General features: G+C 38.0%; 1 protein-coding gene across 1 annotated transcript in view; it reads left to right on the top strand.

Moving 5' to 3' along the window:
- Nucleotides 1-13,260, top strand: part of anln (anillin, actin binding protein) — a 65,637-nt gene extending 52,377 nt beyond the window's left edge. The window contains exons 22-24 of the mRNA XM_072283539.1: nt 3,447-3,554; nt 6,610-6,782; nt 11,845-13,260. Of these exons, the coding sequence (XP_072139640.1) occupies nt 3,447-3,554; nt 6,610-6,782; nt 11,845-11,989 (426 nt within the window). The 3' untranslated portion in view covers nt 11,990-13,260. The remainder of the gene's footprint in view (nt 1-3,446; nt 3,555-6,609; nt 6,783-11,844) is intronic.
- The last annotated feature ends 475 nt before the right edge of the window (nt 13,261-13,735 follow it).

The raw sequence follows: 13,735 nt of genomic DNA, 5'->3' as shown, positions 1-13,735 counted from the left end.
CTCTCTTTTTCTCCCTCTGTCTCTCTCACTATAAGTCCTTGCCCATCCTCTGGGCTCCCCTCCCCCTTTCTTTCTCCCTAGGCCTCCTGACCCATGATCTTCTCCCTTTTCCAGCCTTGTATCCCTTTTGCCAATCAACTTTCCAGCTCTTAGCTCATCCCTCCGCCTACTGTCTTCTCCTATCATTTCGGATCTCTCCCTCCCCCTCCCACTTTCAAATCTCTTACCATCTCTTCTTTCAGTTAGTCCTGATGAAGGGTCTCAGCCCGAAACGTCGACTGTACCTCTTCCTATAGATGCTGCCTGGCCTGCTGCATTCACCAGCATTTTTTATGTGTGTTGCTTGAATTTCCAGCATCTGCAGCTTTCCTTGTGTTTAGGTTATTCTCAAGTTGGCAGGCTATATTGGCTGGGGTACAGTAGGGTTACATGCTTTTTCCCAATTATTTGCAATCTACATCAGTAGTTTGACTGAAGGGATCAAATAATGCATTTGCTGTTTTGACATGATGACATGAAAATGAGTGGGATTGTGTGTAGAGGATGCAAAGAGGTTTCAACACAAATTACATAAGCAATCAACGATGTGTTAAAGTGCATGTGGAAAAATGGTGAGGGACTGGAAAATATTGATGTCCAAATGGACCTGTGTGTCATGCACAGAAGTCATTAGAATCTAGTGTACTGGTGCAATTAGCATAGTACATAGTATATTGGCCTTGATTGCAAGAAGATCTGAGTACAAGGGCAAGATTTACAACAAGCAAAAAGAAAATTAACAGAAGAACTCAACTGGTCAAGCAGCATCTCTGGGAAGGGAAAAAACATTCAAGAGAACTTATTACAATTGCCTGTCTTATTATAAGGCATGGTTTTAGTGAAAATACGCACTTGGGATATTGTATACAATTTTCCTTTTCTTTCCTAAAAAAAAAAAAGAATATTCTTGCCATAGAATATGCAGTAAAATTTCAGTAGATACCGTATGTTCCTGACTTGGCAGCTGTATCCTGTAACTGAGTAGACTAGGTTTTCAAGTGTAAGTACTCTTATTGAAACTCGTAGAAGGCTCGACAGGGGATTATGGAGAGAATGTTTTCCGTGCCTGAGGACTCTTGAACCAGAGGTCATAGATTCAAAATAATGCACAGACCATTTAGAGCTAAGATGAAGAATAATTTCTTCTCCCAGAGGGTGGTGTGTCTTTAGTATTCTGTACTCCAGAGTTCTCTGGGAGTTCACACAGTTCATTTATTTATCTTGAGTTAGATCTTATAAAGCACCAAAGAATCTCAGTGGTATTTGGATATTTATCAGAAATGCAATAGAAATATTACAGCACCATCTAGTGAAATGTAAAATAAATTGTCAGTGCTAATCCTTGAATTAAACTGAAATAATATATATGCACATATCACTACAGATTCTTCCTTTGAATCAATAAATAATATGTGCTGTCTAGCCGGAGCATTGGTCTGTCCTGGGGTTGGAGGCTTGTCTGTGTGGGGGGGGGGGTGGTGTTGTCTTGCTGTTGCTTGTTGTATGTTGGCTGCATTCTGTGTTGGTGCCAGAATGTGTGGCAACACTTGCAAATTGTCCCGAGTGTATCCTCGGATTCTGTTGGATGCTAACACATTTCATGTTTTAGTGTATAGGGGATTAATTTTTTCAAAATCTGGTTTATTATTTTTATCGCTTCTATTTTGCAGCAACCAACTAATAACAAAGATTTTTTATTCCCCACATAGCACAGCAATAGATTTGGGTGTTTGTGATAATTGAGAGGTGGTATTGAAACTTTTCCAATATGCAAATGGCATCATGGTCATTTTTCTTCGATATAAAAGCTTGATTTAAAGACACCTTCCCATTCTGCACACAATTTAAAAGGATTAAATTCTTTTTGTGCTCTTGCCTATGATAAAATAATAAACTAAACTGCAGGAAGAAGATAATTGGGTTTGACTTGGACTTTAAATGGTGTTAAGTCTATTATAGACCAAGGGAACTTCTCAGCCTTCAATTAGTAGGTTGGAGCTGCTAAGAATTGGAACATTTCAAATTGAAACCTGACCTCAAGTAAGTTCAGGAGCTAGGTTGGTCATATAATAATTATTGTAAGACTGCATGTCTTGGGTTAATTTTAGGTGATAGATTTAACCTCTGATCAGCTATGTTTCAGCTGCTAAAGGGATAAGTGCTGGCGGGTGACAAAGAGTAAGAGTACTGATCGCCTAACTCAGGCTTTCAAGCCTTCCATCAGTCTACTTGCTGCATTCTTGGACCCATTCCCACTATCTAAAATGCTGGTGCTACTTGTGGTCTCTTATGAGTATCTCCAAAGGAGCCAAGTCTGTTATTCTCTACAGCATTTGGTAGGGGGCTTGCTAGGGAATTGCCAAAGTTAATGAGAGGATAGAATATAGAACAATGCAGCAAAGAACATAGCCATTTGGTCCATACTACTTACACTAACCATTATGCCAAATGAAGCCAATCAATCTGTGTGCATGTGATCCATTTCCTTTCTGTACATGTCTATCTAAATGCCTCTTAAGTGCCAGTTTCAGCTTCCATCACCATGACTGGCATCTTGTTTCAGGTGCCTACCCCTAAAAGATGGATAAAGGAATGCTGGTAGATATAGTATATCTGAATTTTTAAAATACACTTTGAGATGCCACACAGAAGGTTATTATCTAAAATAAAGTCATAGTGGATTTGGTATCAATGGTCGCATACTATAGATATTTGTTAAAAAGCAAAAATAAACTGCAGATATTCCAAATTTGAAATAAAGCAGAAACTAATAGTCAGACAGTACTTTTGGAGCAAAAAATATATTTAACAACCTGCTCTATTTCTCTTCATAGGTGTTACCTAACCTGCTGAGTAGAAATAAATATTTCCAAGTTGGAAACAACATTTAGGGTTTCCCAGGGATCAATCCTGCACCCTTAGATATTCAAACCTACAGTGAGTTGGGGATGGTCTATGTAAGGGAGAAAGAAAGCAATAGATTGGCAGTCCCACTGGCGGTTGTATGCACTGTTAGGGACATTTTTTTTAACTCTTAGATAGGCACATAGATAACAGGGAAAAAAATTGGATTATGTGGGAGGGAAGAGTTAGTAACATCATGGTACGCAATCCAATCTCTAGGCACTCTTACCAGAATGATTCTGTGTTCTTGTAGCTTTCCGCAGGCTTTATCTACTTTTTGAAGGTACATTAATAAGCAATTCTAGAAAAAAATCTGGTGTTTAAAGCATGTTAATTACACAATGTATTATGAAGTGAATGAAATAGGATAAGGTAGAGATTTTAGTATGGTCCAGACATGGTCACAAACTAATACTTACACTATTTATCTAATGCTTCATAGGTAGCAATAAGATTCTTAATACTTTCCTCTGAACCAACTCGATGGATTTCTTTCTTTGTAGACCATGTTTGATGATGTTAGTGGTTTCGGAGCTTGGCATCGACGCTGGTGTGTCTTATCTGGAAACTGCATCTCATACTGGACCTATCCAGATGATGAAAAATCCAAGGTTTGTAGTACAGCAGCTATTGCTGCAATGCCCAAAGTGATCAGCTGAAGTGAAATGTAAAAAAAAAAAAAAAAAAATAAATTTTTTTTTTCACTTGAAGCTTTCTCCAAATGTGATTATCCGTATTTTTTTCAAGGTCCAATGTATGTTTCTTGAAATGGCAAACCTATACATGCTTAGGCACCAGTGGCAGCCTCTGATGCTGAGTGTTAAATCAAGGAAAAAATAGACTTATTAAGCAGTGAATGGAAGCGGTGAAGCTAATAGCTTTTTGGTGTAAAAATGAAGCATCTCATCAGTAATCTTTTGTGATGCAATATCTTGCTGGTCTTGATGGAAAGTAGAGAAAATGATTCATCTAATTCAATTACTACATGCACTTTCTTCTTTTCTCCATCAATACCTGTATCATATTGCATTACAAAAAGAAAATTTGTGTTTTTCACAGTGTGTTTTTCATGCCAAAGAGCTTAGCCTCACTGCTTCTATTCACCATTGAATATGTCTACCTTTTTAATGATATACCATCCAGCATCAAAACCTGCCACTGATGCTTAACCATTCACAGGTTATTTATTTCTGACCTTCAGTCTTTCACATATCAATCATGATTATATTAAGGTGGCAGAAGAGTCTTCATGTCTATTCCTGTGACTAATGACATTTGCAGCAGAAACCTCATTTCAGAGTTTTGATGCTAGGTCAGATTATAAACTGCCATTTTATGTAAAGAACTGGACTGCTTTTCAGTCATACTCTTGTATCTGTCAAGGTAGCATTTCATCCAAATTGTGTTTTTTTTAAAAAATTGAAAACTTGCAAAACCTAGAAATGCTCAAGATACCCCTGTGCACCTTTTGTGTTTCTCCTGTCAGTTTTTTTTCTAATCCTACAAAATTAAGAAATTAAAGTGCTATTTTTATTTTGCATTAGGTCTACTTATGAGACTGAAGGAGGACCAAAAATTAACAATAGTAGGAGGAGAACATAGTGTAATTTTCATCCTGTTTCAATGTATTTAATGCTGTGTTGGCTAACAAATTACACTGAAAGAGCTGTTGAATTAAATGGAATCTCAACATTAAAACATCTTGGAATTCATATCCTTGCCCTCATAAGCTATTTTCTCACAATAGACAAATGGCTTTCAACAGAGGCAATTTCTTAGACATCCAGTTTGAGTAAATACAAATTTCTTAAACGTCCATTTTGGGTATTAGTTCAGTTTGGTGTATGCACTTTGCCTTTTTCAGCATTTCTATTTATATTTGGCTGTTTCGATTGTGAAGATTTTCACATGCTAATCCATTAGCCTATTTGTTCATTATTTATTACAGTTGGTTAGCATGCTTACAGAAAAAAATATGCAAAGTCCACGACAGGGAGTTTGAAATGGTTTGGCAATGTAACAGCTTTAAAATTGTTAACTTTTGTTTGGGTCTCTCCATGATCTTGACCTGTTTAATTTATTTAAACTTCTTCTGAATGAAGATTCTCAAAACCCAAGTTATGGAATTTCTCTGCCTAGACTTTGGCTTCTCTTACACTTAATGGTACTCTTTTAAAAACCCATCCTATACCTGTATAATTCGGAGTCAGTGTTATTATTTATTCCTCTGAAGTATCTTCCCACTTTTTATACTTTAAAAATGTTATGTAGATGTAAATTATTACTAAAATGAAACAAATAAAATAAACTGCTGTAAAAGAATACATGAAGAATTTTGTAAGCCTGAGTAAACAATAGCTACAGAGGTTGTTGGATTACTGAGAAATTGAATATTTGCAGATATAGTAGAAGTGTGCCAAGGAGAAAAATATGAAACACTTCACTTGCTGAATTTGTCTAATTCTTTTATTTTTCTTTATAGTGTTTTTCTGTTCAACTTTCAATCTATTATGATTACTGTTTATCAATTCTCTACTTCCCCTTCCTTTATTTTCAAATTTGTTTGTCTGGACTTTTGTAGTTATAGAGCTATAATAAATGTACAACACAAAAATAGATCTTTCAGCCCACTGAGTCTGCATTGACCTTATGTTTCCATTTACTCTAATCCTATTGTTTCCCTTCAACCTGAATGCTGTTAATTTCTTCTTCATACCCAATTTTCATTTGTCTTTTACTGTTACATTATTTGTTTTGAAAAGACCAATACAAAATACACAGTCAAATTATCGTTATGCTCTCTTTCCATAAGATTATTTTTGGATCTAAACAACCCTTTGACTAATCTTTTTCATTTACTATAATCAAAAAGTTGGTCTTGCCTTGCATGTCTCCTGCATATTTTTTCTCATGTCTTTGTCCTTGATATTTTCTTTCTTAGCTCTGCTCTAACTTGATTTCTTAATAGGAGCCTGACATTTGTTGAAAGCTTTTCCCTCTGTTTATTTCATTATCAATAGATTTAATTATCTGGACCCTCGACCTTTTGATGCCTTTTTGCTCTTGCAGCAAGAGCTCTCTTCTTAAAGGCTCTCCATTGAGTATTTAGTCCTTTCCCTTTAATTCCAAATCACCAGGACCCTTTTCACCTTGCTGACATTATCACGTTCAGTGTTTTGCTATTGATTGTACTTTGACTCTCAAGTTCTACTTTAAAATTAACATTTTCAGGCATTAACATCAATTCTAGCTTTTCAAGTAGATAGTCGATTAAGTTTGAGTATTCAGGTACCTAATAACTGAAATTGATGGGGGGGGGGGCGGTGCAGAAACACAAGAGTCTGGATTGGTTAAAAATTGCATTCGTATGTGCCCAACACAATGAATCATCACCACTGTATTGTAGTGTGCAATAAAAACAACAAGGTAATTTTGAAGAAGTAAAACATGGTGTACAAATGGAAATTACACAAGAAACTTCATTTTTCTTTGAAATTAAAAATCTATATTTAAAATTATTTTTTAGTATTAATGTTTTATAATATTGAGAAGTGTGATTTAACTTTCTGTTCTATGAAATCTTTTATCTTATGAACTTAGCTGATTTTTATTTAATGCTAATGTGTACAAATCAGTATGATTAAACAACACCTTACTTTATTGCAGAACCCACTTGGCCGTATAAACTTGGCTAATTGTACTAGCAGAAGAATAGAGCCAGCTAACCGTGAGTTCTGTGCTCGACCACAGACATTTGAACTTATCACTGCAAGACCTCAGCGAGAAGATGATCGAGAAACACTTGTTAGCCGATGCAAGAACACTCTCTGTGTCACCAAGTGAGCAATAGGATCAATTACTTTGAACTAAGTTCTTTGAAAAAACATCTGTGTCTTGATAAACAGTCACTCTGTACATTATATTATCCCGATGATAACCAGGTTTCAGAAGTTTAATTAAGGACAGATTGCCAAAACTTGCTTTGTTTTTCCTGTGATTTGGAAACTGAGTGGTGATCTAATTAAAGTCTTTATTAAGATGAAGGAATATGGGGAGACTGCACTTCAGTTTTTGGAATGATCTTCACAGTTGCAGCAGCCAGAGCAGCAGAGGGGATGAACCAGCAACATTTCAGAGTTTATCCTGATTGCCTAATTGTGTGGCAACTCAGCCAATAAAAGGAAGGTAGGGTAAGGTGGGCCAGTGTAGGAGTAGGGAACTGAGGCTTTGACTCAAAGCTTCAGCAAAAAGGCAAAGATAAGTAGCAGCTAAGAATCAAGTTATGTTTTTCATGTTGATCTGAGACCTTTGACTTATTGTAGATAAAATGGAAGTCAAACTATTATACAAGATGAGGAATGTTCCTCCTGCAAGATGTAGGAAGTCAGGGAACTTTGCATTCTCTCTGATGACTGCATCTGTGGGAAATGCACCCAGCTCTTGACAAACTAGGTGAAGAAATTGAAGATGCACGAGGATGTACTTGGATTACTCAGCAGGCTAAGGTTGAAAGTTGAGGTCGTGAGGTGGTTACACCTCAGGTGTAGGCTATTGATGTATGAGTGCCAGGAGAAGTGACGGGAATAAACATGATGATGCTAGATTCCCTTGTGGTCATTCCCCACAGTAGCAAAGTTCAAAGTACATTTATTCTCAAAGTATGTATACAACCATGAGATTTGTCTTCTCGCAAATAGACACAAAAAAGACACGATTGTGCCCACTTAAAGAAAACATCAAATACCCTACGCATGAAAAAAGAACAAATAGCGCTAACAGGAAAAAGCAAACAAAAAACACACAGAATATTACGCATCAAGCCATGGAATCCCTGAAACGGTCCAGGAGTGACAGCCACTGAGTTATTTCACTCTAGCGCTGTGTTAGTGACTGTAAGGCACAGCTATAGAGATAGTTTTGTGTCAAATTGCCTCAATCAAATCACACAAATAGCAAAAAAGAGTAACCAGAAGTACGTGGAACATGAACTTCAGAGTCCACCAAAAGACAGTCCACAGCCACAAAGTACATACAGCATTGAGGACATAAAACATCAAACCGTGAAGTCCCCTGTAAAAGAGCCCCACAGCCACGAGCTATGATCGAACCTTGTACTGTGAGGCCAAGACTGCTGCACCTCCTCCGACAGCAGCAAGAGGGAGACCAGTCAAACACAGGCAAATGCCTCTGAACAAGCTCTCGCCCTTGCCAATTTCAATCTTGATTGACTCTTTAATCGGCAAGGAATAATGAAAGCGACGATAGGTTCATGTTCTGCCATTAGGAAACAATGGCTGCACACTCTGGTCTGAACCTCCCCAAATCCCCCAGGAGATGGCAAAAGCGCCAAGTTGCTCAGTCAGTCCAAAAATACATAATCAAAATCGAAATTACAGGCTGCAGTCGTTCACAGTTCAGGGGAAGAAACATATTTAAAAGAAATAGTTTTTGTGAGCTGTCTGCAGGATGTCGTCATTAGTCACATTGGTTGCTGGTGGCATCTTGAAGATGTATCCTTTTGGATACTGTTGGGAGGGATGACCTTTCAAAAGCCAGGTTAGTGGCATTGTGCCTGGCTTTGAGGCTAAGATGGTAAGGATGAAATCGGGCAAGGGCAGCCACTCATTAGTAAAGGGTACAGACAAGGGTTTGTGTGGATACAGTCAAACTCCAGGATGGTATGTTGCCTCCCAGATACCAGGATCAAGGATGCCTCACAATGGGTTCAGGGCATTCTGAGAGTGGAGGGTGAGCAGACATAGGCAGGACCAGGGTTGATGTCCTGCAAATGGACCAGAATTTCCAGGGTTGTAATCTTAGGATTACTATCTGAGCCGTGTGCTAGTGAAATGAGAAATGGATACAGAGTGCAATTCAACTCATGGCTAAGGATGCGTTGTCAAAGGGAGGACTTCAGATTTATCACTCTTCCGGGGCAGGTGGGACATATACAAACAGACTGTGTGTGTCTGAACTGGAGGGCAAACAATATCCTCACTGGGAGGTTTGCTAGTTCTACTCGGGGGGGGGGTGACGGAAATGGGAACCAAAGCAGGGCAATAAGTGGTAGGTTTGAGGAGAAGTAAGATGGTATGGCAAGCAAGACTGTGAAAGGAAGGATAGCAAGAGATAGGCTGATAAACCTGGTGGGACTAATGGGCTGAAATGTGTTTATTTCAGCATTAAGAATATTATAGGATATTTATTTCATTAAGGAGGATGAACGGAGCCTGGATTAGTACATAGAATTACAATATTGTTGCCTTTACAGAGACCTGGTTACATGAGGGACTGGCAGCTCAAGGTTCCTGGGTTTTGTTGCTTTAGATGTGATGGTGGCGAGATGAGGTTAAAGAGATAGAGGTCACAGCAGTACTCAAGAGGACACACTGGAACGCTCATCGCAGAGGCAATTTGGGTGGAGCCCCGAAATAAAAAAGGTGCAATTACATGGAGGGAAGATACTATATGTTCCTCAATAGCCACTGAGAGGTGGAGGAACAGATTTGCAGACAAGTTATAGAAAGGTGTAAGAACAACACGATTGTTGTGGTGTGGTTCCTTATTATAAGAGGCTTAGATGGAGTGTGATTTCTTCAGTGCATTCAAGAGGGGTTTTTGAACAGTGTGTGGAGAGTCCAACTAGAGAAGAAAACAACCTGGACCTGGTTTTGGGAAATGAACCAGGCCAGGTGATAGTAGGTGAACATTTTAGGAACAGTGAGCACAATGCATTTTAAGATGGTTATGAGTATGGATCTTGCAGAAAAGTATGAGACTGGGAGAGGTCAAATTACAACAGGTAAGATGGGAGCTAACGGGCATTGATTGGAAGCAGCTGCTATTCGACAAGTACATATCTGACATATAGGAGATATTTTAAAGACCAGCTGATCAGAGTTCAGGGTTGGCAGTTTCTAGTAAGAATTAAGGACAAGGGTAGGAAGATAAGGGAACATTGGATGACTCAAGGGAAGAAAAAAGAAGCATGTGTAACATTTAGAAAACTATAAATAAAATGATATTGGACCATTGTAGTGCTGAAGCAGGCAATGAAGGCCAAAAGGGACCATGGAATATCCTTGGCAAGCAGGATAGAAGGGCATTTTACACTTGTATTAAGAAAAAGAGGTTAACTAAAGAGAGGGTGAAAGGAGGGAATTTGTGCTTGCAGTTAGAGCAAGTAGCTGAAGTATTAAATGAGGAGTTTGTCAGTATTAACCAAGAAGGATTTGGAGGATAGTGAAGGCAGAATGGGGCTTGCTAATGTGCTGTGATATTTTTAAATCAAGGAACAGGTAGTGCTGGGTCTTCAAAAGCATTAAGATAGATAAATTCCCAGTGCCTGATGGCACTTATCCCAGAATAGTGAAAGAAGCAAGGAGATTGCTGAGGCTTTAACAAAGCCTCACTAGCACCAGACGAGGTGTTAAAGGTTTGGAGAGTAGCAAATGTTGTGTCTTTGTTCAAGAATGAAAAAAGGAATAATCCAGATAATGATAAACCAGTGAGCCTCAAGTAAGTGGTAAGGAAGCTGTTGAAGAGGATTATGAGGTATAGGGTTTATGCACGTTTGAAAAGGCCTGGCCTGCTTAGGTCATGCCAACATAGCTTTATGCAAGGCAGGTTATGCCTTGACAAAGCTGCTTGATAAGTGTAAGGTAATGGGTGTTATGCACCTGGGCTTCAGTAAGGCATTTGATAAGGTCCCTCGTGGTAGTTTGATTCTGAAGATAAAGATGCAGGTTTAAGTTCAGAACTGGTTAGCCCACAGAAATCGAAATGTATGGGTGGAAGGCTGTTACTCTGGCTGGAGGTCTGTGACCAGTGATGTTGCATAAGGATAGGTGCTGGGTATTGTTTGTGATATGTATCAATGATTTGCATAAAGTTGTAGATGGATTGATTAGCAAGGTTGTGGGTGGTGGAATTGTGGACAGTGTAAAGGACTAGAAAAGAATGCAGCAGGTTGTAGAATATTTACAGATATGGGCAGAGAAGTGGCCCATGGAGTTTAATACTGGCAAGTGTGAGCTGTTGCACTTTGCGAGGTTAAATGAAAGGGGAAAGTATACAGTTAATGATAGACACTGAAATAGCATTGCAGTACAGAGGGATCTTGACGTCCAGATCCATAGTTCACTGAAGGTGGCTACACAAATGGATATGGTGGTAATGGCACAGGCATGCCTGCCTTCATTGGTAGGGATGTTGAGTATAAGTAAGAAAGTCATGCTGCAGCTATATGAAACATTATTCAGACTGCACTTGGAGTATTTTTAACTGTTCCATTATCGGAAGCATGTGGAAAGGTATAGAAGAGGCTTACCAGGATGCTGCCTAGATTAGAGGGAATGAGCTACAGTACAAGGAAAGGTTGGACAAGCTTGAATTGTTCTCCCTGGAGCATCAGAAACGAAGAGGAGATCTGATGAAGGTTTTTAAAATTGAGAGGCATAGAGAAGATAGACATTCAGAACCCTTTCCTCAGGATAGAAATGTCAAACACCAGAGGGTGTGCTTTGAAAGTAAGAGGGGGTAAGTTATAGATTAGTGAAATCAAGCAGTTTTGAGTTTAAGAGACATTTAGATGGATACATGAATATGGAGGGCTATGAATGACCACAGGAAAAGGGCATTTAGAATAAATTGGCATCAAGATTGGCACAACATTGGGCTGAAACGCCTGTTCAGTAGTGTACTGCTCTTTGATTTTGGAGGTGAATGAGACTACATGTAGACAGAGAAATTTGAAAACTGACTAGAAACAATGAAGACCAAGCTTAAAATTAGTGTAATTCAAATGAATTTATTGTTTATTCATTATAATAGATATAATGTGCATTTTAAATGGCACCCTAGCATTCTAAGCAATCTTAAAAATTTTTCCCCCCTTTCCAGAAATTGGCTATCTGCTGATACCAAGGAGGAACGCAATCTCTGGATGCAGAAACTGAACAGAGCTCTAATTGATCTGCGGACCTGGCAACCAGGTGCCTGCTATTCACCTCATATCCTGTTAAAAGAGGTTGAAGACCGTTGTTAACCAGGTTTATATATGATTTAATTTAATCCTGCAATGGAATGAGTACTGAACAAGTGCAAATATGTGATGACACTTTGTATGTTATGTTACTGAATAATCGGGCACAGGCAAAAAATGTGTCTGCCGAGAATGTTTTTTTTTACAGCAAACCAGTACAGATTAATCCCGCAGTAACTTTTATTAGGTGAAAGAGGAAAGACAGTAAATCATTTTGGGGATTGAAAAAATGCCCTATACCTCTTGAAAACTTGATCATATTTGCAAAAGTTATATCTGCAAAGTGGGTGTTTGCTTATACAGTTTGGCTTTGAGATTACTTTTTAAGAAACTACACAGAGCAAATATTTGATGATAAATTGTGATGGAGTTATAAACCAAAACAATTAAATATATATGGATTATTAATTGTGCTGCTGCTCCTCGTCAGCCAATGCTTGTTTTGGATAGGTCTTACCCTAACCCCTCCTCCATGGGGAACACTTCCCCACTTATTAGTCCATTCAAGAGCTAGCAAAGTTTACACACAAGGTCTGTTTGTGCTGTTAAGACTTATAAGGCTGTTGACCTGGCCCCAGGATTGATTCCAGAAAATGTTAAGTTAAATATACAAACACATGTTTGTGTAGACTGCATTTTGATGCACTAGAGGTACCAGAATACACTATGCAATGATTTTAAATGTCTTTCTAATTATGCTGCTATGTATTACCTGCTTTATGCTTGCAGGCTGTGACATTTAACTTTAGCAAATATAAAGACTTTAATATGAGTCAACTTAAAAGGAATTGGATGGACTTTTTTTTGGGAAGTTGGATTAAATTCCAACAGTTATGTTTATTTTGAACATCATTGTCAATTTTTTAATCTAATTTTTGAAAATATGTCCATGTCTGTTTTTTACTTGCCTCTAATTAAGCTATTTTGTACAATAACGTGAACTGCAGTGGTAAGAATTTTAGGTTGGATAATTCTTGATTATGCTGATAACTAGCATTAAAAAAATTTGAACCCAAATATGTGATGCCATCAAAGAATGTGTCAAATTGTTCACACAGTTATTGTTCCATACATTTTCACAAATTAAACAGATGTACCAAATAATTATTGTAATCTCACACTAATGTGTACTAAGTGGAAAAATGTACTTTATATATATATATATATTCTTTTGTCCTTCATCTTTGTTCTGTGTCTTTGTGCTATTTTATTTAGTTCCTTTAAATGTATTATAAAACATTCTTATGCAAGTTGTCTAAAATAAAGTGCTTTAAAATGGAAAACTACCTCAAATGTATACTCATGTATTAATTAAACTTCAATGCTTGTAATTATACTACACTCAACAATTCATACAGAAATGGGCGATGTGAAGTGTTGAAATACAGCATGTTTGAGAGCACCAGTAACTTTGAATAGAAGGCACAGTGGCACTGCAGGTGGTGCCTCTTTCTCACAGGTCCAGCAACACGGGTTTGATTCTTACATTCACCACAGTCTGGAGTTTGTTCTCTGTTATCATGTGGCTATGCTCCCATATATCAACAAAGTGTTGATTGGAAGGTTAATTGGCAACTGTAAACTATCTGTGGTGGCAAAATTTGTAGAGTATTATTGGACTGTGTATGAGGAAAAGCAAGTTGAGCAGGGAAATAGAACACATGACACTACAATACAAGAAAAGGCACTTTGGCTCACAATGTTATGCTGAACTAATTAAATTAGCTATCAAATGCCCAACTAAATTAA

This window comes from Mobula birostris, chromosome 19, assembly GCF_030028105.1.
Source record: "Mobula birostris isolate sMobBir1 chromosome 19, sMobBir1.hap1, whole genome shotgun sequence".
Classification (NCBI taxonomy): domain Eukaryota; kingdom Metazoa; phylum Chordata; class Chondrichthyes; order Myliobatiformes; family Myliobatidae; genus Mobula; species Mobula birostris.
The sequence above is the reverse complement of the archived record's forward strand: the minus strand, read 5'-3'. Positions and strand labels throughout refer to the sequence as shown.